The sequence below is a fragment of the Nicotiana tomentosiformis genome, chromosome 9, assembly GCF_000390325.3.
Source record: "Nicotiana tomentosiformis chromosome 9, ASM39032v3, whole genome shotgun sequence".
Lineage (NCBI taxonomy): Eukaryota > Viridiplantae > Streptophyta > Magnoliopsida > Solanales > Solanaceae > Nicotiana > Nicotiana tomentosiformis.
In genome coordinates, this window is record NC_090820.1 from 102,930,333 (window position 1) to 102,955,239 (window position 24,907).

General features: G+C 36.0%; 2 protein-coding genes across 2 annotated transcripts; one reads left to right on the plus strand and one right to left on the minus strand.

The window, feature by feature from the left end:
• The first annotated feature begins 4,419 nt into the window (after positions 1 to 4,419).
• Positions 4,420 to 6,240, plus strand: LOC104120916 (uncharacterized protein ECU03_1610-like). The gene is made up of 3 exons (XM_009632785.4): positions 4,420 to 4,492; positions 4,889 to 5,194; positions 5,782 to 6,240. The coding sequence occupies exons 1-3, from the start codon at positions 4,490 to 4,492 to the stop codon at positions 6,082 to 6,084; spliced, it is 612 nt and encodes a 203-aa protein (XP_009631080.2). The 5' UTR covers positions 4,420 to 4,489; the 3' UTR covers positions 6,085 to 6,240.
• A 5,230-nt stretch (positions 6,241 to 11,470) lies between these two features.
• LOC138891455 (uncharacterized) lies at positions 11,471 to 24,684 on the minus strand. Its single transcript, XM_070185451.1, has 5 exons — positions 24,292 to 24,684; positions 23,293 to 24,003; positions 12,924 to 12,991; positions 12,674 to 12,776; positions 11,471 to 11,584 (listed from the first exon to the last, which is right to left on the minus strand). The coding sequence occupies exons 1-5, from the start codon at positions 24,682 to 24,684 to the stop codon at positions 11,471 to 11,473; spliced, it is 1,389 nt and encodes a 462-aa protein (XP_070041552.1).
• Between the last annotated feature and the right edge of the window lie 223 nt (positions 24,685 to 24,907).

Genomic DNA, 24,907 nt, shown 5'->3' on the forward strand with positions numbered 1-24,907 from the left:
TTGAAGAAAAAAAAAAAGATCACGTGCGTGTGTTCCTCGAAGACGTTCCGTGCAACGTCCATTTGCAATTGGCAACCCAGCACTTATATCCTATAATTATCCAAGCAGTTAAATATTCATATAGGTTTTCATCCAACTTTGGTCAATTCCAACGAATTGGAAATTAAAGTTATTTGCCCTAAGGATATGCCACACTTGGGGTTTATGGTGTTTTGGACAATGCCACGTAGAGGAATTTGACCAAAAAGTTTTATAATTGTTTCTCCTTAGTGTACTACAATTAGGATTGCCTTTGTCTTTTCCCGATTTGCATGTAGACTTCACTGCCTATAGCCTTTCTTTACTCCAATTGAATTAGGATAACAAGTCCTTATTGGACTCTAATAACCACTGTTCCCACATCGAAATTAATACTTCAGTTAACGGCTTTTAGAGCTCTATAAATAGGACATGCCTTCCCTTCAATTGGCATCAATCGTAGCTCACAAGGCTATTCAAGTTCATTGACAGGTACGATTTCTTTTTCCTGGGCTTTTGTCCTTTTTTTATTTCTTTAGGTCAACCAGGAGGATATGTTCTTGTTTAACAAGATGATTCATGTATGAAGAAGACAATCTTGGGGTGTGAGGGGATGAGTACTCATCTTTGTCCGAATATTAGAGAGATTACTCTCAAGGTGATCCGACTCTCGATTATCAGAGAGATTACTTTAAATGTGGCTCGATTATCGGAGAGATTACTCTCAATGTGGCCCGACTACCGGAGAGATTACTCTCAAAATGACACGACTGTCAGAGAGATTACTTTCAATGTGGCTCGAAAAAAGGGAGATAGACTGCAATAGACAAGTTCTCCAAGGGATATTGAGATTTCATTGTGCTTGTTTTTTCTAACTCATTTCAGTCCCTCCATCCATCATTCCCATTTTTATAGCAAAAATATCTGTATTGTCATTTTGTATCAAAGGGATTCGCATACCCTTAAAATTATATCTAAATTTAACGCTATCCAATTTTTCGGGTAAACACTAATACACATCCTAAAGGAAACATCATAACTTCAATGAGATAAGGTTCTATATACAGCAAAATAAGATCGGAAAGTTTAATTGAAATTGCAAAATGTACCAGAGTTCTCCTTCAAAGCAGTTCCATATATAACTTGAGATGACTGGAAGAAGAAGATCCAAGGTTTGTCTCCTTCAAAGCCGCGTTAATATAAACTTCATTTCGAATATGAGAACCCAACAGAACTACAGACTCAATAAACTTAACAAAAAATAGTTATCTAGGAAAGATCACTAGCGTCACCATCTGATCTAAAAGTTTAAGCGATTAGAAAAAATACATTATTATTTACTTAATCATGTCTTCAACAGGTCTCTCTTTATATGCAAATCAAATTTTTTTTCACCGGCAAAACACATAAAAATTCTTTTTGATAACTGCAGTACTGAGACTCAAGCCTAGGACCCTCTTGAACAAGCAACTTGTGTCTACTTGGATACCATAGTACAATCGCGGGCCCATTATCCAAAAGAATTTCACATACTTAATCCATTAAAAAAAATCAAACACGCTCGTGTAAAGAGACATGTTGAACATTAATAAAAATAAAAAGGAAGGAGATAGTATAGGAAAGAAAGAAAGACAGATGCTTTAACATGACTTAGACCAGAGAAGCGACTGATGACTATATTTGAAGGATCAACATAAGTACCAGGCCAAGAAAGAGAAGGATCAGCAGAATTGATCTGATGGTTAGAAATGTTCCAATCCAACTTCTTTTGGTTCTCACCTTCCATTTTCACCCCCTTCAACATTATCCCATTTCCACCTTCACAATTATAAGGAGACAAATCGTGGAACTTGTTATTGTTTAAATAAAATAACATAAATATGAGATGAGTCACGGTATTGTACTAAAATATTCAACAATAAAGATAATAAAATTGCATAAAATAAATAAGCCATAATGAAAATAAACATAATTTAAAATTACACTAATAAGTACCATTATTTACATGACTAATCACTAAAAGAAAAATAAGCTATACATTTTATCTAAACTATGAAAAAACTAAAAAAATAGATATCCAACACTATTTTAATTCATAGTACAATTGAATTGAATGTTTTATTAGCATTAGTATTGATTTGATTTTGGTTTAGGATTTATTTGAGTTACTAGAGGGATTTGCAGTCATACCCTATATTTGTGTCAACTTTTAACTTGTACCCTATTTTTAAAAATTATTAATTTGGTAGCCATCTGACAAAAAATCCGTAATAATATGATAAATACACCCCTGATAAAAGATATAAAACGATCTTCTCCTCTCCTTACAGCAACTTTACAAAAAAAAAAACAGAAACTTGTATAGATTCATTTTCAGAATCATACTTGTATGAAGTTGTTTCACCTTGAAGCTAAAACTTCATGCTAATGTAGCATGAAGTTGTTTTATGTTGAAGCTAAAACTTTATGCTAATATAGCATGAAGTTGTTTCACATTGAAGCTAAAATAGCTTCATGCTAATGCATGCTGAAGTTATTTATCCTGCAGTCTACAGTTTTGTCATGAATTTTATCCGAAATTTCAGTCTAAACATGCTCAAGTTATTTAGTTCATTTGCTAAAATTTCAGACTAAACATGCTTAAGTTATTTAGTTCATTTGCTAAAACTTCAGACTAAACATGCTTAAGTTATTTAGTTCATTTGCTAAAACTTCAGAGTAAACATGCTTAAGTTTTTTAGTTCATTTGTTAAAACTTCAGACTAAACATGCTTAAGTTTTTTAGTTCATTTGCTAAAACTTCAGACTAAACATGCTTCAGTTTTTGTCTTGTAGTATGTAATTTTCTAATGAGTTTTTGCTAATGCATGCTGAAGTTATTTAGTTCATTTGCTAAAATTTCAGACAAAACATGCTGAAATTATTTAGTTCATTTTCTAAAACTTCAGACTAAACATGCTGAAGTTTTTTAGTTCATTTGCTAAAACTTGAGATTAAACATGCTTAAGTTTTTGTCTTGCAGTATGTAATTTTCTAAAGAGTTTTTGCTAATGCATGCAGAAGTTATTTAGTTTATTTGCTAAAACTTCATACCAAAACATGCTGAAGTTTTGTAATGCAATCTACAGTTTTATCCTGAGTTTTATCCGAAATTTCAGTCTAAACAAGCTAAATATTTTTAGTTTATTTGCTAAAACTTCAGCCTAAACATGCGTAAGTTTTTGTCCTGCAGTTTGTCAATAGTCGTTTATTAAAGAAGGGTAAAATCATCTTTTTAAAATGCTTTAAACAAAAAAATGGGTACGGATGCAAATGAAAAAATAAAACAGGTTTAAGTTAAAAAGGGGCGACCAAATAGGGCGCCCCATGCAATTTTTACGAGTTACTAACATTTATGGACTATAAAACTTATTGGAGCATCCAAAAATTATAAGGCCAAGCTTGAAATAATACGTTAAAAGATAAAACTATGAAAATGTTTAAGAAATATTTATAAACTACACTACAATAAATATTTTTATGTTTTAAATATATTTAAAACTTCTATACATATAATGTCGGATTGGTTTTGGCTTCGGTTTGACTTTGTTTTAGTTAAAACCAAACCAAACAAAATATGGTCGGGTTTTTTTTTTCCAACATCAAACCAAATCATAGTCGGTTTTTTTTTTCTCGGTTTGACTCGGATTATCGGGTTGGTGCGGTTTGTCGATTTCATTTGTACATCCCTAATTTGGTGGCTATAAAACTTATTATTCCCTCCGTTTCAATTTAGATGTAGTAGTTTGACTCGGCACGGAGTTTAAGAAACAAAAGAAGACTTTTGAAACTTGTGGTCTTAAAAGCTTAAAGGGTAAAAGTTTTGTGGGGTCATGACATTTGTATGGTTATAAAAGGTTCTCATTAAGGATAAAATGGGAAAAATGAAGAGTTGAAAGTTGAATTATTTTCAAATTTAGAAGTGTGTCATTTATTTTGGAACAAACTAAAAAGAAAATAACCTCATCTAATTTGAAACGGAGGGAGTATTATGGTAAATCAGGTCATTCTACATATTATTGTAACAACTAACTTTTAAATTTCTTAAAAATTACAGCTCATATTTTTTAGAAATAATGATATTGTATAGCCGCTTTTAAGATAGCAAAAAAATTACTATAAATTTTATGATATTTTGTGACTATCGAATGTAAGTAATTTTGTTCGCGCGCTAAAAATGATCTTTGTCTAGTTTGTTACGAAGAGTAAATTTTATGGTTCTCTATACGTGGTGTTACTAACGAACGTGACATATTTACACGACGCCACCATTCCCCTTCCCTTGCAACTTCCAACTATGAAACCGCTGCCACTCTTAGAACCAAAGCGGCGATACACAATTACACACACACTTCAAAACTCGGCCAATTGGTATACTTCAAGAAATACACAGCAGTAAAATTACCAATTATTTCCAGTGGCAGCAACAAATATGGTAGCTATGTGACTAACTTTTGAAATTTGTGATTTAAAATATACTATAATATTTGTGAGTATAAAAGTTTGTAATTAAAATAAAAAAAAAATTTAAGTTAAAATATTTTTAAACTTAGAAAGTTGTAATTATTATTTTTTTGGAGCGAACTAGAAAGAAAATGTTGGCTTTTAGTGTTCCGGTGTCAAGTGATTTAAATCAATTATTTTCAAGCTATACATAGATAATTAAATATATAAGATTTCTTGTGAAATTTACGGGTCCGATAGCCTCTCGTCCCGGGATTACACATAGGTCCGCTTCTGACTAGAATGGAGGGATAATTATTTTTTGTTTTTTTTTCTTCTAGTAATTGCATCTTTCTCTAAGGTTTATTCTTGTCCATTTATTTTGAAGCGGTATCATGCGTCAGATGATTATAAAAGAAAATCAGACTATAATAAAGGTTATAACGACGATAAGACCGTGGCAGATGCAGGGGATAGGATTGCTGAGATGACTGAGAAAACTAAGAAAAGCATGAAAGAATCCATGGAAAAAACTGAAAAGAAAATCAAAGAAGCGAAGAACAAATCAAAGAGTACAAGTGCAGATAGCATGAGAGACAAGACAAATGAATTGGCACAAGAGACAAAAGGTAAAGCGAAGAAGAAAGCACATGATATGAAGCAAAAGATTAAAGACACGACGGAGCCTATAGAGGTTATATCATATTCCTATCTCGTTGTTTCTTATACTTCGATTATCTTGTTGTTGTTACTATTTTTTGTTACTGTTTCTTTTTTATTACTATAGCCATTATTGTATTTCTTTTCAACAATGATGTGATTATACTTTTACTGAGCTAAGAGTCTATCGAAAATCATCACTCTACCTTTACAAGATAGGGGTAAGGCTGCGTACACACCACCCTCCATAGATTCCACTTGTGAGATTACACCGAGTTTGTTGTTATTGTTGTTCAATTTATGTCAATTTATTTGATTGATCACCGAGTTTAAAAAAGAAAAACATGAAAACATTTAGGATTTTCCGTCGTAAACATGTTGTAAAATGTTTGAAACTTAGTGTTAAAAGCTAGGATAACATGAGAAAGTTCAACTAAACTAAAGTTTTTCAAATTTATGAAAAGGTCATATAAATTTGGTATCGAAAACAACTTCTCTACCTTCACAAGGTTGGGGTAAGGCTGCGTACACACTACCCTCCTCATACTTCAGTTGTGATTACACTGGGTTTGTTCTTATTGTTGTTGAAAAGTAAAATCATTTCCATTTGAAATGGCACAGGAGACTAAAGAAAGAGCAAAGAAGAAAGCCCAAGAAGTGAAGCAAAAGACTGAAGACACGACGGGGACTATAGCAGATAAAGCTCAAGATATGAAGAAGAAGACTAAGCAGAAAATGCAGGACGTATGGGGCGCAGCAAAGGAGACAACACAAAAAATTAAAGAAACGATGGTTGGTAAATCGGAGGATAATGATAAAAAATCTATTGATGATTATATTGAAGATCATACTGGAAAAACAAAGGAAAAGGATGTAGTGAAGTTGAAGAGGAGTACAGGTGAGTTTGATGACAAGAAATATTGAAATAAGAAGTGGAAAATGTTTAGCTAAGGTGTTTCTTCTTCTCCTTCATGTAATAATTTGAACACACACTAAATATTGAAAAAACAAATATGTACCGTAGAAAATTGAAGTGACTTGCTTTATTTGTAATTGAAATTGACTGGGGTTAATGTTTTATTGAGCTTATAGTATCTACTATCTTTTAATGTTTTGGATAATGATTTGAATGAAGAAAATTGAAGAACAATATCATTGTTGGTTTTTATTGAGCAAATTTCGGATATTACTAGGACTATAAGGATATAATTCTGTTAAGTTTTTCATCGAAGTCTATCCGATTGTCATATTTGCTCCTGAGGAATTTATCTACAGGGTTGGTAGATTTTATGCTATATTTACTCTACCAATCTGTTAAGTTGTTCATCGAAGTCTATCCGAATATTGTCATACTTTTACTGGGTTATTTTAATAAAGTGTTATTCGAATTTGCAATTTCAATTTCGATCAAACCATCCAAAATATGATCTCAAATATAAAATGAAGTTTTCAAATAACAACAAATAACTTCCAATAACCAATTCAGTTAAATAACACTTGTAAGCACCTAATTTTTGACTATATTTGAATTTTTATCACCTTCTACTATGTAAATATTTTCAGAAATTTAATATACATATATTTTTTAATTTTGTTACATTTTTTTATATAGGGTAAAAATTAATAATAATTTATCTGATTTTTTTTTAAAAAAAGTAAAAGTAAGTGGAAATTTAAAAAAAGAAAAGTAAAATAAGTGGGAAATAAAAAAAAAGTAAAAAAAGTGAGATTTTAAATATATTAAAAGTAAAAAAAAGTGAGAAATTAAAAAAGAAAAGTAAAGGAAAGTGGGGAATTATTTTTTTTTAAAAAAATAAGAAAAATGGGAAGTGAAAATTATTTTTAATTAAAAAATAAAAATAAATAAAAAATAAAAATCTGAAAATTCCGAATTTTTTTTCTATAAATAGAAGAGAAATGTGAGGAAAAAAGGAGGGGGGAGGAGAAAAAAAAAGGGAGGAGGGAATTGAGAGAAATTTATTTTTCTTCTTCTAGGATAAGTGAATTTTTACTTGTGTCATTCTTTCTTCGGCTTTCTTTCGAAAAATCCAGCAATTCATCACCTAAACTCCAGCCCCTAATCAACTGGAAACCAAGCTAAAAAGCACCACAAAAACGAGCCAAAAACCCAGCGAAACAGTCCCCTTTTGTATAGAAAACAACAGCTCCAAAGTTGAGTCGTCGAATTCGAGCTCCATTTGTCGATTTTGGTCGAGACTCCATTTACATCCTTGTCTATTCTCCGAGCTTCAAAACAATCTTGTAAAGGTCCATTTCTCTCATCATTATTTTATTAAGATATTATGCTTAAATATATAATTTGATCTTATTTAGATTCATGAAGATTGAATTTTTTTTTCTGTATTAATTGTTAGGTCTCGTTAGCTATGTTAAATTTTGCTACTTTCTTGATGATTAACATGAAGATTGATTAAAAAAAATAATTTTTGAGCACGTAGTGAATGTTTGAACTTTGGGGATAAAATTTATGTCTGCTAGTTAAAATTGGAAAATGAGGTTTGGACTTATAAAACAATAATGATTGGGCCCGGTGGTTGGGGTTTGCTTAATGAAACATGTACTACTGCAATTGACTAATTGATAGGGGAGTAGCTTGATGAACTAGTAACTGGGCATACTCATTAATTGGCTTTTAAGGGCCAATTATACTACGATCCAATTTAATTTATCTGGTCCAAAATAGTTTCTGTCATGCCCAATTTAGTAAGAGCAAAAGCTGACCCATTTTCCACAATTGATTTGCATAGCTCTTGACCTTACATAAATTTCAAACCCGTAAGGAAAAATAAATCATGAACACGTGCTAGTTGCTTTAGGCGCGATTAATAAATCATCGTGGCTATGAGTATGGTTCCCGTGGCATGTTCACGATACGTAAACCCCAACTCAAGTGTGCGTTTCACGCGACTTGACTTCAACTTCGAATAATAATAAAAATAAACATGTTGTAAATCTCGGGTGTGTTTCACGTGACGCGATTCGCAATATGTACAAAAATAAATGAGTTTGCTATATCTCGACTTGTTCTAATAAGTTCCATAAATAATTAAAAGCGGTTAAAAGGAATAAAAATGCACATATAGGTTTAAAACATATATTAAATCAGATAACTAGGCCAATTATTAATAGTTGAGCGACCGTGCTAAAAGTACAGAACTCGGGAGTGCCTCACACCTTCTATCGGGTTAACAGAATTTCTTACCCGGTCTTTTGTGTTCGCAGACCATAAATAAGAGTCAAATTTCCTCGATTTGAGATTCTAAAATAAATCGGTGACTTGGGATACCATAAATTATTCCAAGTGACAACTCTAAATAAATAAATAATCCCATTTCGAATAATGTCACTTAAATTGGAAAAACTCCCTATCACCTACCCCCTCAGAAAAAAGGAGGCGTGACAGCTCTGGCGACTCTGCTGGGGAAACGAACCCAGAACTTCTGGTTCAGGGTTCAGAATTCGAGCTTAGATGACTTTTATACTTGGTTTTTGTTTATTATCTGATTTTTTACGTATTTGAGCCTAATGTGCTAATTGCTGCTCTTTACCGCTTTGATATTGCTGTGAACTGTATATAAACTGTTACGAAAACCCTTATTCTCAGTGAGTCTTCTAACTCTTATGGGAAGCGTGCGCTTCGCGTGGCTTCTTTTCTGTTAGAGTTATACCCTAATTTTAGAACGAGGATCGGACAAGTTACAAAGCCAGTGAAACTTCTGTATTCCCGATACGCTGCCCCACTTCGGCTCGAGTTGTCCGCTCGGGTAAGCCAGGTCTAGAACAATACATCCAGGATTTAAACTTAGAATGACATAACCTCATGCCGGATCCCTAGTAGGTACGTTTGTTTGCATCACGTGCATTTGACTTTGGGGACTCAACACACGGGTTGTGTCCATCTAAGATAGGTGTACCCAATATAAAAAACCATCATGGTGCATTTTTACGTGCTACTTGTGCTTATGTTTGTTTCGGCTTGCATGTTGACCGGTTTCTAGAATAGGGAAAGAAAATCAAAAAAGAAAAACCAAAAAATCAAAAATAAAAAGGAGTGAAAGGTAGGTATTTGAAAAATTCCGAAACTCTGCTGAAATATTTTTTTATATATATAAAAAAAAAAAGAAAATAAGCCAATATTTACAAAAGTCATGTTTTCTTGTTGTGTCAAAATTGATCGAACTACGCGAGTCTGATTCTCACCGAATGTGAGATACGTAGGCAAACCTCATCGATTCCGGCACCAATTTTCAAAAAAAAAAAATCAAAAATATTTTCCCTTTCCTTAATTCCCTCTTTAGAATTCTTTCCTTAGAAAATCAAAAAAAAAATTAAATCCAAAAATATTTTCCTTCTTTTCCGAAGTCTTTCATTCGAAAAAAAAAAACAAAAAGATATTTCAAATCAAAATCCAAAATATTTTCTTTAGAATTTCTTCTTTTTAAAAAATAAAAAAAATTCAAAATTCCATAAATAAAAAAAAGAAAAAAAATAATATTTAAAAGACTTTATATAAAAACAATTGGGTTAATCTATTTCTGATCTTCCTGAACTACGTAATGATCTGATTCATGCAGTGTCATGATACGTAGGCAATCCCCATCAGATTCGATCATAGCCATAAACAAATTGAGTAAAATAAAATAAAAAAAAAATATTTGAGTGAAAAAGAAAGAAAAGAGTGACAAAAATAACAAAGAAAACAAAGAGTGAAAAAAAAAAAGCAAGAGCAAAAAATTCAAAGAGAGAACTCTGTGTCCAGTTTGACAAAGAAAACCGCGAAATATTTTTTGTGAATATTCTGTCAAATGGCGCGAGCAAGCCGCCAAGGTAAAGCCTCAAATGGACGAAGCATAAATGGTTACGATCTTCCAACAGGCCCAAGAGGCGGACTACTTCTAGAACATGATGTCTGATATGGGTAATCCGTTCGCTGAGGCTATCAAAATTGGGGAGATGATCGAAAATGGTTTAAAAATGGGCCGAATCTTGAGTCATGCTGCCTTTAAGGCCACATCATAGGCCGTTATGAATGGTTCGGGGGTTTTGATGAACAAAAACGGGAGAGAAGAGGGAGCCATGATGGCTTCAAGCTCGAGGGACCCCACATGTCATTCAACCAATCATATATGCTTCCTAAGGTCTCACAACACTATTATCCCCATCAAGATGCTGCTTATGCCGTGGCACCGCCTCCCTATGCGGTGATGAACGTGCAACCTTACACGCAACCACAACATTATACACAAAATCGAGCTCCACATCCTAGAAATGCCCGTCCCTACCAAGCTCCATATAATCCCCAACCAAATGTTCCCCAATACAATCCTCGCCCAAGAGAGCCCCTCAGAAGGAATCAGTTCACCCTATTGGTGAATCGTATTCAAGTTTGTTTCAAAAGCTAATCAGGCTAGGTCTGCTACAACCAGTGCCCCTGAACCGGCCGAACCCCGAGTCCCCCTCGCACCGAGCTGATGCTAGATGTGAATATCATTCAGGAGCAGTGGGGCATGACACTGAAGATTGTTGGACTCTTAAAAGAGCAGTGGAAGACCTCATCGAGGTCCAGACAATAATGCTTAGGGACGAAGAGGACCCTAATATGATGAACAATCATTTGCCTTCTCATACTGGGACAGTAATCGGATTGATTTGTGAAGATGAGGAATTTGATCCGACACTGAAGGCCATTGGAGCCATTGTCGAGACATAGGAAAAGCCAAAAAATGGCCGCCAAGCTTGAATGTTCCCCATCAGATGGGAGTCTCGGTAGCCAGTCTTGCTATCCTTTCTGCGTCCGGATTATCTCATGGTGTGATCCGAATATTTTACTTTATTGTCTTACTTTCCGATGTAAACCCTTCTATCTTTAAAATTCAACAAAACAAAAATTTGGAAAAAAGAAATCAAATGAAATTAATATTTCATTGTCCAGGAATGTCTCTTTTCTTAATTTTGTCACTTCTCTTATTCTTTCTTCAGTTCTGTTAAATGTAGATTTCAATAACGTGACATGCTTGCGGACTTCATGCTCAGACCCTAAAACATTGTCAGACTCCGAAATAATGAATCAAGAATCAAAATGCAATCAAGATAGGTTTAAGGAAATAAAATAAAGAATCGGAACAGCTAAAGAAAAATTGGCTCTGGATTGGAATGCCCCATACATTATAACGAGATGTACTGCCAAAAGAGTGCGTCACTCCTAGAAAACATCAAAGGAAATGACCCTGAGACAACTGTCAGTGCAGACACGGTCAAAAGGTATTTTGTTTGACCCTTTTACGCAACTTTAATGCTCTCTGATTGGGATGACGAAGGCTTTCATTCTTGATACCGAAACACTATAAACCCTTTGCAAACCCTTTGAGTCGGTTACCTTTTCTTTCATTACCCTCTTTGGAACCTGAAAGCATTATTGCAAAAAAAAAAGAAGAGAAAAATCAAATGAAATGAAAAATGAGGAAAAAGGAAAGGAAAAAGAAAGAGAAGAAACCAAAATAGAAAAGAAAATCAAAACAAAAGAAAATCAGAAACAAAGTTCCTTGAACTACGTTTGACTTGATTCCGAAAGGATACGTAGGCAGCCTCTCTCTATGGTTCAGTCACACCAAAATAAACATCCACATTCCCCAAAAGTTGAAACTAGGGTAGAATTTATAATGGTTTGGCGATGGTTTTATCTGAAAGGTTCCAAAGTTGTAATTCAATCCAAATCCTTTTTACCCAAATCCTTTTCAAGTCCTTCCGATCAATCGACAAAGAGATTCAAAATGGGAGGATACAGTTACCCGGATCTGATACAACAAAATGAGAGAAATAAAATGAGAGAGTCTTATTGGTAAAAACCCTTACGGGCACCGTAAGGCGATGGTAAGAAGAGAAATTTGAAAATGAGAGAGTCTTGTTAGTGAATACTCACAAAGAGCATTATAAGGCGATGGTGAGAATAGAAATGAGAGAGGCCAACTAGTTAAAACCCGCAAAGGGCGCCACTGATCGAAAAGAGGATCCTCACAGTCACTGGTATCGACACAGTCCCGGGAAAAGTTTCTCAGTCTCAAGGCAAGAGTTGTGATGAATTTTTGAGAGTTGGACGATTTACACAGATCAGACATCTAGTCCAAGAGGCATGTCATGTTCATTGAAGTCCGTATACACTTCAGATAAGTCCTTCTTTCTTTTCCCTGAAAGGGATACCTCTCGTCTAAATTCCTTTGTTCATTCCATTGTTTGCTTTTCTTTGAATCCTTTCGGCCTAACTCTGTTTTGAAACTAAGACAAAGAAAGGATGAAAAGACTGATTTACAGGGTTCTCACTTGATACAAGCCAATATGCAAAAAAGGCACCCAGCCTCGGCAGGGGCATCAAGTCGACTCCGACTGGCCATGGGGCCGATGCTTCAAAATCAAAAACTGTTGAAAGAGGAAATTCAAAGTCAAATTCCCACAAAGGCAAAATAAAGTTGAAAAGGTTAAGTCCCACGTGACTGACCGTCATGGAAAAGTCTAGGAAAGCCAGGGGTTCTCCAAGGTTAGAAATGCAATCAGTATTCAGGAAACAATCAGTTGCAGCTGAAAGGGCCGAGATCAAGTGACTGAAATAATCAAGGCCACAAAACCAACCACCATTTCAAACTGACAAATTGTTCTTTATTTGAAAAAAACAGGAAACATGTGCAATCCAAAATCAATCTTGCAAGAAGCAAGTGTAACCAAAAAGAAATTGTGCACAGGCTAGAAACAGTTTTGCAGTAACTACTCCAACAGGGAAGTCTCCTCCAAAACATTCTTTCCCACATTTACTCATTCTCTGAAATAAAAAATAAAATAAAAAAATAAATGATGATGAAAAGGATAACAAAGAAAAAAAGAAAAAGATCAAAATCATGGTAGTGTAGGGTCTCCAATCCCTACCTGCGTTTTTCAACATAGGGTCTCCACTCCCTAGTTGAAGTTATTTAGACATAATGTCTCCACTCCCTAGTTTCTTTTCCAACATAGGGTCTCCACTCCCTAGTTGATGCTTTTCCAACATAGGGTCTCCACTCCCTAGTTGAAGTTTTTTTAGACATAGGGTCTCCACTCCCTAGTCTCCTTTCCAACATAGGGTCCTCCACTCCCTAGTTGATGATTTTCCAACATAGGGTCTCACTCCATAGTTGATGATATTTTAGACATAGGGTCTCCACTCCCTAGTCTCTTTTTATTTTAGACATAGGGTCTCCACTCCCTATTCTCTTTTTATTTTAGACATAGGGTCTCCACTCCCTAGTCTCTTTTCTAACATAGGGTCTCCACGCTCTAGCTGATGTTATTTTAGACATAGGGTCTCCACTCCCTAGTCTCTTTTCTAACATACGGTATCCACTCCCTAGTTGATGTTTTTAGACATAGGGTCTCCACTCCCTAGTCTCTTTTCCAACATAGGGTCTACACTCCCAAGTTGAAGTTATTTAGACATAGGGTCTCCACACCCTAGTCTTTTTTCCAACATAGGGTCTCCACTCCCTAGTTGATAATTTTTAGACATAGGGTCTCCACTCCCTAGTCTTTTTTCCGACATAGGGTCTCCACTTCCTAGTTGATTTTATTTTAGACATAGGGTATCCACTCCCTAGTCTCTTTTCCAACATAGGGTCTCCACTCCCTAGTTGATATTTTTAGACACAGGGTCTCCATTCCATAGTCTGCTTTTCCAACATAGGGTATTCACTCCCTAGTTGATGATTATTTTAGACATAGGGTCTCCACTCCCTAGTCGCTTTTCCAACTTAGGGTTTCCACTCCCTAGTTGGTGTTTTTAGACATAGGATCTCCACTCCCTAGTCTGCTTTTCCAACATAGGGTCTTCACTCCCTAGTTGATTTTATTATAGACATAGGGTCTCCACTCCCTAGTCTCCTTTCCAATATAGGGTCTCCACTCCCTAGTTGATTTTTATTTTTTTAGACATATGGTCTCCACTCCCTAGTCACTCTTCGAACATAGGGTCTCTACTCCCTAGTTGATTTTATTTTAGACATAGGGTCTTCACTCCCTAGTCACCTTTCCCAACATAGGGTCTCCACTTCCTAGTTGATTTTATCTTAGACATAGGGTCTCCACTCCCTAGTCTCTTTTCCAACAATGGGTCTCCACTCCCTAGTTGATTTTATTTCAGATATAGGGTCTCTACTCCCTAGTTTCTTTCCCAACATAGGGTCTCCACTCCCTAGTTGATGTTTCCAACATAGGGTCTCCACTCCCTAGTTGATTTTATTTTAGACATAGGGTCTCCACTCCCTAGTCTCTTTTCCAACATAGGGTCTCCACTCCCTAGTTGATGTTTTTAGACATAGGGTCTCCATTCCCTAGTCTGCTTTTCCAACATACGGTCTCCACTCCCTAGTTGATTATTATTTTATACATAGGGTCTCCACCTTTTAGCCGCTTTTCCAATATAGGGTCTCCACTTCCTAGTTGATGTTTTTAGACATAGGGTCTCCACTCCCTAGTCTGGTTTTCCAACATAGGGTCTCCACTCCCTAGTTGATTTGATCTGAAATGCAAGGTACACCACTCCCCGATATCTTTGCCAATATAGGGTATCCCATTCCCTGGCCATATTTTTCCAACATAAGGTACACCAATCCTTAGTTGAGACATCCTTTTGACAATAAAAGAACACCATCCAAAAATAAAAACATGACTTTTTTAGGGTATACCACTCCCGACCTTTATTGCTTTCAATAAAGAAGTAGTTTAGAATTTTATTACTATAACTCACGAAATTTTTCTAGTGCAAACTGGGGCAGAAAAATTTCGTTTGTTTGTTTGTTTTGGTGTCTAAGTAGGTTTTACCTCGAGGCACAGGGTTCGAGATGACCAAAAGAAAAAGTCTCAATTCAGAATAAAAGAAAAGAAAAAATAAGTGAATCCAAAATGCAAAAGCAATTGAAAAAATGTGGAATGCTCAAGACATGACTGAAGCCACGAGCATTGGAGTCCCGTTTTGATTAGAAGAAGCTATAGAACAATGAACTAGAACCTACAGCTAGAGAGCATCATGGTTTAGATCAGAGTCTGCATGAAGAACCAGTCAAGTCTCAAGATAAAGTTTCTGAAGACTCATAGATAGGAATCTTGTAACTCATATCTAATAGGCTTGTTTAGTTTCTTTTTTATTTTGATATAATAGCAGGACAACGGATCGGAGCCTCGGCGGAACCTCACCCAACTCCTCAACTAATCATTCCACAATTCTCCTTGAACGACACGCGACCTGATTCCTCTATAACCCGGGATATGTAGGCTGTCCAAAACTAAGACTCGATTGCACCCTATCTTTTATTTCTTTTCCTTTTGAATAATGATTTGGTAAAAAATTAGTCACATGGCTCACTTAGTCTTTGCCTAAAAACTCTTCATATTTCCAAGCAAAGAGGGGCAGCTGTGAGCACCTAAGTTTTGACTATATTTGAATTTTTATCACCTTCTACTATGTAAATATTTTTAGAAATTTAATACATATATTTTTTAGCTTTGTTATATTTTTTTATATAGGGTAAAAATTAATAATAATTTAAAAGATCAATTATTACTATTAGTATTATTTTTATTTTTATTTTTAAATAAAATGAATTAAAAAAACCAAAAATAAATTATTTTTTTATTTTTTTAAAATTGCGGATGGGAATTAAAAAAAATAGTAAAAGTAGAAATATAAAATTAAAAAGTAAAAGTAAAAGTAGGTAGAAATTATTTAATAAAAAAGTAAAAGAAAGTGAAAAATTAAAAAAAATAAAAGTAAAAGAATGTGGAAATTTAAAAAAATGAAAAGTAAAATAAAGTTGGAATTAAAAAATAAAAGTTAGGGTATCAGATTTTTTTTAATAAAAGTAAAAGTAAGTGGAAATTTAAAAAAAGAAAAGTTAAAAAAGTGGGATTTTAAATATATTAAAAGTAAATAAAAGTGAGAAATTAAAAAATAAAAGTAAAGGAAAGTGAGGAATTATTTTTTTTTAAAAAAATATGAAAAATGGGAAGTTTAAATTCTTTTTAATGAAAAAATAAAAATAAATAAAAAATAAAAATCTGAAAATTCCGAAATTTTTTCTATAAATAGAAGAGAAATGTGAGGGGAACCCAGCAGAGTCGCCAGAGCTGTCACACCTCCTTTTTTTCCCGAACGGGGTGGGGGATAGGGAGTTTTTCCAATTAAAGTGACATTAATCGAAATGAGATTATTCATTAAAAATAGAGTCGCCACTTGGAATAAGTTATGGTGTCCCAAGTCACCGGTTTATTTTAAATCTCAAATCGAGGAAATTTGACTCCATTTATGGTCTGCGAACACAGAAGACCGGGTAAGGAATTCTGTTAACCCGGGAGAAGGTGTGAAGCACTCCCGAGTTTCGTGGTTTTAGCACGGTCGCTTAACAATTAATACTTGGCCTAATTATCTGATTTATTACATATTTAAAACCTATTGTGCATTTTTACTTTTTAACCGCTTTTAATTATTTATGAAATTATTTCTGGAACAAGTCACGATGTCGTACACTTGTCATTCTGGCATATATCGCAAATCGCGCCACATGAAATGCACCCGCGATTTACGACATACTTATTTTTATTATTGTTTGAAGTTATGGTCGGGTCACATGAAATGCACACCCGAATTGGGGATTACGTATCATGACTATGCCACGGGAACCGTACCCATAGTCACTACAATTTATTTAATCGCACCTAAAGAAAACTACGATGTTCAAGATTGATTACCTACATTGTGAGATTAATGTATGATAATTGTAAATTAATAACTACTTTATGGACATCGTAATTTGATTTCAGTTCTGGTTCATAAACAAACAAGTGGGCTAAAAAAACATTGGGCCTAGAAGGTCGATTATTTCCTAACTTCCCTTTCAATTCATGATACGAACAATGTAACTCAATCGAAATTACAAACGGCCTTCCTAATTGTGTTCGCCAGATGCTAGTTAGCCGAAATCCAGATTTCCGAGCTAAAGTGGCATTCAATTGGAAATCTCGTATTATACAAACAGCTAACCCAACTTAACATTAGTCAGGTTCATGAATATGTTTTAACATGTAGAAGAACAACATAAGCTATCAACGAAATTTAAAGGAGCATAAATTAAAACAACAGAATCTTCTCTTTTCAACATTCGTGACCCCAAGCAAAATAGAAATAAATCGCCATGAAGTTAAACAAGTTTAAATCTTCTAATAGACAAACTACTCAGAAAAGGATTCAATCATGCAAAGGCAACAATGAGTCGAAGTTTCATGGAGAGAACAGAGGAATTAATTCCTGTTTACCAATACAGAGACAGGTTCTCAAATGAATACCTGATTGCACAAACCAATTCTAAAAAAAAACAAATGAAAGCGAGATAAGAGAACGTTAAAGCTCAGTAAAACAGCAATAGCAACGACAGCAGTCCATGGCTCCAAAAAAAACAGCTCTAATAGCTCAATCGACTTAGAGGTTTCCGGGATTATGAAAAAAAAAAAAAAAAGACATGGAGTATGGGAAACAGTACAATTTTAAAACAATTTCAACTTCATTCAACTAAACAATGATAAGATAAGAACCTACCTAGACTGGAAAGAAGAATACTCAACAGAAATCCACTAAGTAAAGGTTTGGATTGGAGAAGGCAACATTTCTTCACAATTTGTTCTAAACAATTCAAAGTTCTACTCCACATAACAGTGAATCTATTGTTTTAACCCCAAGATATGCAGCTTAATTCGAAAGATAGAGCTGAGCCGACAAAGAAATAATTTCAAAGAAATTTCAGCACTCATTTCACAATGAAGCTAACAAGAATCCACAAAAAATACTCATGAAGACCATAAGGCGTAAATCACTAATTAGATACTCCCTCAACATCCATACCACTAATCTAGTTTGTTCAAACATACCAAAACTAATAAAAGAAAATCAGTAGGATTCACAAGAAAATTGCATTATAAAATAATCACACCTAAACCAACTTGCAGACATTTTTCATTTTTTGACAAAATCTTAACTAGCAACACATTACGAACAATACCATAACACGATAGGAAAGAGCAAAGAGATGAACCTGGACACGTGTAAAGATTTCAATCAATGCTGAAAGTGAATACAATGAGGTTCGACAACAAAGATTGAGCAAAACGACAGCTATGACTCGAACAAAAACCCGGATTAAAATTTGCTCGGCGCGAATGGAGCCGCAAATGGACCTCAAATAGCGAGCAATGAACAGCTCGAACAACCTCGACTCAGCTTCCGGCCTCAGATAATCTTCATTTTTTAAAATCAGAAAACCAAAAGAAAAGCTGAAATACTAAGAAAACTAAACTGATTTTTTTTTTGTTTTCTAGAATTCGAGAAGGAAATTGACAACTAAACTAAATTTTTTAGTATTCTTGTTTAGAAACTCCAAGAACAGAAGCCCTAGCGAAGAAACTTAAGCCGAAGAAAAAGTTTTACTCTCCAAAACCCTAGAACTTTTCTTCTCTCCCGTTTTGGACTGAAAGATTGTCCTAGAATATTTACCCGGAAATTTTGTCTCTGATCCCTTTTTTTTTCTCTTCCCCCCTTTCTTCCCTAAGACCTTAGATATATATAGCCCTGCCCTCCTTTCAAATCCAAAACCCCCCAACTCTTTGTGTGGACGATATTTCGGGACAAATGGAGGGCATGGATTGATTGTCAATCGATCCATGGCTCCCATTAATCTAAAAATCACCCCAAAGAGAATCTAGACGCGAAATATCCGGAAGGAATAATCTTGTTGTCAGAGTTAGTTAGGCTATGTGGCATGAGGAGAGAGGAGGGAGCACGTGAGGTGCGCGGGTTTGATTTTTCCGGTGGGTTTCGGGTATAGCAGCAGCGAGAGAAGGTGGAGGGGGCGCTGTTTGGTTAGGATAGAGATAGGGTTAGGGTTTCTTGATATTAGGCTTATATATTTAGGTGAGGGTGAATAATAACCATCGGATGAGTTAGGAGTGAAGGGCCGAGATTGAATGGGGAAATAAGGGCGGGTCGGCCGGTTTGGGACGGGTCATGGGTTCAGACGTTGAGGCATTGGGCTGGGCGAGCTGGATAATTCGGGGGAATTGTTTGGGCCAGAAATTGTTTTTGGCCCAAATTCAGAACCAAACAGATTTTTTCTTTCTTTTCTTTTCTTTTTTCTTGATTTAAATCCTAATAAAAATTAATTAATTAAAAATCTAAATTAAGTGCTAAATCAATCTAATTTATAGAAATAAACCTAGTTATCTAGTTTACCATAATTAATGAATTTAGACTAATAAAAGAAGAATTACTAATTTGCAATTTAAAGCTAAAAGTGTAAAAATGACTCATATTTTTTGTGATTTTCGTTTAATAATGCAATTAAATCATGCAATTAAATCCTAAATGCAACTAGACCTAAAATGTTATGCACGAAATACTTTAGATATTTTAGTATTTTTCTTATGATTTTAGCATGTTAAATATGCAACTAAATGCAAGCAACTTTTAACCAAAATTCCTACAAATTCTATAAAACTAAAAACAATTAAGAAAAATCTATTTGTGAATTTCTATAGGAATATTTTAGTCGGGCAAAAATCACATGCTCACAGCTGTCCCTCTTTGCTTGGAAACACGAAGAGTTTTCGAGCAAAGATACATTGAGCAAATACGAGCGATTTTTGACCGTTTGTATACTCCATGGAAGCATTTTGAAAACGTTTGACCGAACCGTGCTTCAGAGGTTGCCTACATATCCTTGGCTTTAAAGGAATCAGGTCAGTGTAGTTCTGGAAATTTTGGTAGCTGGAACTACCGAGAAGCTGTGATTTCACTGTTGTTGTTGCTGCTGCTGCTCTTTCTTGCTGAGCTCCTTATTACACCAAAGTCAAAAATGAAAAAGAAACTAACTAAGCCTATCAGTTACGAGTTACAAGATTCCTATCTATGAGTCTTCTGAAGCTTGATCTTGAGTCTTGAATGGTTCTTCATGCGGACTTTTGATTTGAACCTTGATGTTTGCTAGCTGCAGGTGACTTCCCTCGTTCTTCAGGTGGGCGCCTGATGACTTTAAACTGAAATGAATTCCCTCGTTCTCCAGGTGGGCGCCTGATGACCTAAAAACTTGAAATATATTCCCTCATTCTCCAGGTGGGCGCCTGATGAAAAAAACTTTGAAATAAATTCCCTCATTCTCCAGGTGGGCGCCTGATGACTTAAAAACTTGAAATAAATTCTCTCATTCTCCAGGTGGGCGCCTGATGACTTAAAAACTTAAAATAAATTCCCCCATTCTCCAGGTGGGCGCTTGATGACTTAAAAACTTGAAATAAATTCCCTCATTCTCCAGGTGGGCGCCTGATGACTTAAAAACTTAAAATAAATTCCCTCATTCTCCAGGTGGGCGCCTGATGACTTAAAAACTTGAAATAAATTCCCTCATTCTCCAGGTGGGCGCCTGATGACTTAAAAACTTGAAATAAATTCCCTCATTCTCCAGGTGGGCGCCTGATGACTTAAAAACTTAAAATAAATTTCCTCATTCTCCAGGTGGGCGCCTGATAACTTAAAAACTTGAAATAAATTTCCTCATTCTCCAGGTGGGCGCCTGATAACTTAAAAACTTAAAATAAATTTCCTCATTCTCCAGGTGGGCGCCTGATGACTTAAAAACTTGAAATAAATTCCCTCATTCTCCAGGTGGGTGCCTGATGACTTAAAAACTCGAAATAAATTCCCTCATTCTCCAGGTGGGCGCCTGATGACTTAAAAACTTAAAATAAATTCCCTCATTCTCCAGGTGGGCGTCTGATGACTTAAAAACTCGAAATAAATTCCCTCATTCTGCAGGTGGGCGCCTGATGACTTAAAAACTTAAAATAAATTCCCTCATTCTCCAGGTGGGCGCTTGATGTCTTAAAAACTGAAATGAATTCCCTCGTTCTCCAGGTGGGCGCCTGATGACTTAAAACCGAAATAAATTCCCTTGTTTTCCAGGTGGGCGCCTGTGCTGACTTAAAACAGAAATGAATTCCCTTGTTTTTCAGGTGGGCGCCTGCAATCATGACAACACAGACAAAACAGAGAAAAGTTTTTGCCCCAGTTTGTACCAGGAACATTCATTGATTGTTAGTTGCATCCCATTATCCAGGAGGGTCCTGAAAACTTAAAACTAGATCCCATTATCTAGGAGGGTCCTGAAAATTTGAAATTAAATCCCATTATCCAGGAGGGTCCTGAAAAGTTGAAATTAACTCCCATTATCCAGGAGGGTCCCGGAAACTTAAAACTGAACTTATCTGGAACATGCTTTCTCATGGAGTATTCTTGGCAAAGCAAACAAGATTTCTTGCCCCTGCTTGAAACAAAGAAAATTTTGTCAGTTTGAAACTGTGGCGGTTAGTTTGTGGCATCCTTGCTGAAGGTGTCTGCTTCTGTCACTATCCCGCTTCATTCTGATTAGCTGCTTCGGGCTACAAAGAATTGTTTGACCTTTCAATCGGACCTTGAACACAAAACCTCTGAATGACTTGAATCCCTTACACTCAACTCGTCGTATGGCACTTTCATTCTAACAACTGTTGAACCTTTGCATTTCCTATAAATTCGCGAATCACTTGACCGCATGAACTTCAGTTATCACCGCATTGCTCATTCTAAATCATGTCCCTTGTGATGTGCCTAGCCGAATTTCGCTTGGTGCAAATAAAAAGCTGGTAATGAGCTTTGAAATCCTTTCTTGCTTGCTTAACAAAAGACTAATTTGATAGAGACTTAGAAAAATAGACCCAAAAGAAACGAAGCGAAGTGACTTCGAGAATTAGGAATAAAAAAGAAAAACTGAGATGACTATTTGAAGAAAAATGGAAAAGAGACTTATCTGAATGAATCAGCTGGCTCTAATGATCATGACATGCATCTCAGATTGATCAGCCTAATCCATCCAACTAATCACATTTCTGTTCATGTCATGTCTTCATACTTAAAAAAAAACGGGCTTTCAACGATCCAACTTTTCTGTAAAGTCACCAACCTCTTTCGACTTGTAGTGCCCCGAAGGGTTTTCACCGACAAGCCTCTCTCATTTGTTCATCTCTCAACTCACCAACGCCTTACGGTACCCGTGAGGGTTTTCACCAATAAGACTCTCTTATTTTAAATTTTTCCTCAGCTCACCATCGCCTTACGGTGCCCGTGAAGGTTTTCACCAATAAGACTCTCTCATTTTATTTATTTTCCTTGTACCCAATGAACAAAGTGTTACCCATGATGGAAATCATACCTCCATCTCACTTGACTTGGCATCCTCAAAGATTGATCGGAAGGTCTTTCTTTGGACCGTAGTGTAGGCTTTTGGAAAGGGTTAGAAAGAAAAGGTGGTATAAGGCTCAACATGACTTAAGATGAAAGGGTTCAAAATTACAACTTTTGGAATCAGACCTATTGCAAAACTAAAACTTCTGCCCCAGTTCTTTTTTGAATCTGGGAAATTTTGAATTTTATTTGATGGGACTGAACCTCAGAGTAAGGCTGCCTACGTATCCTTAAAAGGAATCAAGTCTAACGTAGTTCCAAAATAAGAGTTTTGTTTTTGTTAATTTGCTTTTCTTTTTCTCCTTTCTTTTCTTTTTCTTTCTTTGCTTTTCTCTTTTCCTTCTTTTTTTTTCTTTTTTTTTTTTATTCTTTTCTCTTTTTTTATTTCTTTTATATTTCTAACACTGCTTCTGATTCCAAAAGAGGGGTATGAAAGAAAATAAATAAGGCTAAAAAAGGGGTAACAAATGCTAAAAGTATTTGGGATAGCAGAATAAAATGCCTTCGTCATTCCAACTTTGAACGTGTCTAGTACAAAATGCGATTGAAGATAAGCAAAGAAATCATACATAATATCTTTTGACTGCATCAGAATTGATAGCCATATCCACACATTTACCTTCTATGTCTGTTAAATACAAAGCACCATTGGGCAACACCTTTGTCACAATGAACGGCCCCTTCCAGTTTGGGGCGAACTTGCCTTTAGCTTCAGTCTGATGTGGGAGGATGCGTTTCAATACCAGCTGACCCACCTCAAATTTTCGGGGACGCACCTTCTTGTTGTATGCTCTTGCCATTCTTCTCTGATACAGTTGACCATGGCATACTGCTGCCAATCTTTTTTCATCAATCAAACTCAATTGCTCTAGCCGGGTTTTGACCCACTCATCATTATCAATTTTAGTTTCAACAATGACCCGCAGGGATGGAATCTCAACTTTCGCAGGTATCACTGCCTCGGTTCCATATACCAGCAAATAGGGGGTTGCACCTATTGAAGTGCGGACAGTAGTGCGATAACCTAGCAAAGCAAATGGTAACTTTTCATGCCATTGCCTCGAACCTTGCACCATTTTACGAAGTATCTTCTTTATGTTCTTGTTAGCAGCCTCAACAGCTCTGTTTGCCTTAGGACGATATGGAGTGGAGTTTTGATGCATAATTTTGAACTGTTGGCATACCTCTTTCATCAAATGACTGTTGAGGTTAGCAGCATTATCTGTGATGATTACCTTGGGAATTCCGAACCGGCAAATGATGTTTGAATGAACAAAAACTACCACTGCCTTCTTGGTCACGGACTTGAAAGTTACAGCTTCGACCCACTTGATAAAGTAATCAATGGCCACCAGAATAAACCTATGCCCGTTTGACGCTGCCGGCTCAATTGGTCCAATGACATCTATGCCCCAAGCAACAAAGGGCCAAGGTGCCGACATTGTGTGCAGCTCAGATGGCGGGGAATGAATCAAATCACCGTGCACCTGGCATTGATGACATTTGCGAACAAAGCTGATGCAATCACGTTCCATGGTGAGCCAATAATAACCTGCTTGAAGAATCTTCTTCGCCAAGACGTACCCACTCATATGTGGCCCGCAAACCCCGGAATGCACTTCGGCCATGATAGTCGAGGCTTGTTTAGCATCTATACACCTTAGTAATCGTAGATCTGGAGTTCTCTTGTACAATATTCCCCCACTTAAGAAAAATCCACTAGCCAGACGTCGAATGGTTCTCTTTTGATCGCCTGTGGCATGTGCCGGATATACCCCTGATTTGATGTATTCCTTGACATCATGGAACCAAGGCTCACCATCAAGTTCCTCCTCAACCACATTGCAATAGGCATGCTGATCACGGATTTGGATTTGCAGAGGGTCGACATAAATCTCATCCGGATGGTGTAACATTGATGCCAGAGTAGCCAAGGCGTCGGCAATCTCATTATGAATCCTGGGAATATGCCTGAACTCTACTGACCTGAATCGTTGACAAAGATCATGCAGACATTGTCGATACGGTATGAGCTTCAAATCACAGGTTTCCCATTCTCCCTGAATCTGGTGAACCAGCAAATCTGAGTCTCCCAAAACCAATATTTCTTGAACTCCCATATCTATAGCTAGCCTCAAACCCAGAATGCATGCCTCATATTCAGCCATGTTGTTAGTGCAATAAAATCGAAGTCGAGCTGTTACATGGTAGTGATGCCTTGTTTCAGAAATGAGTACAGCCCCTATTCCGACACCTTTCAGGTTAGCAGCTCCATCAAAGAAGAGTTTCCAACCTGGATTTTCATCATGATCAGCCCCGTCAACATACATCACTTCTTCATCAGGAAAATAAGTCTTCAGTGGCTCATATACTTCATCCACCGGATTCTCG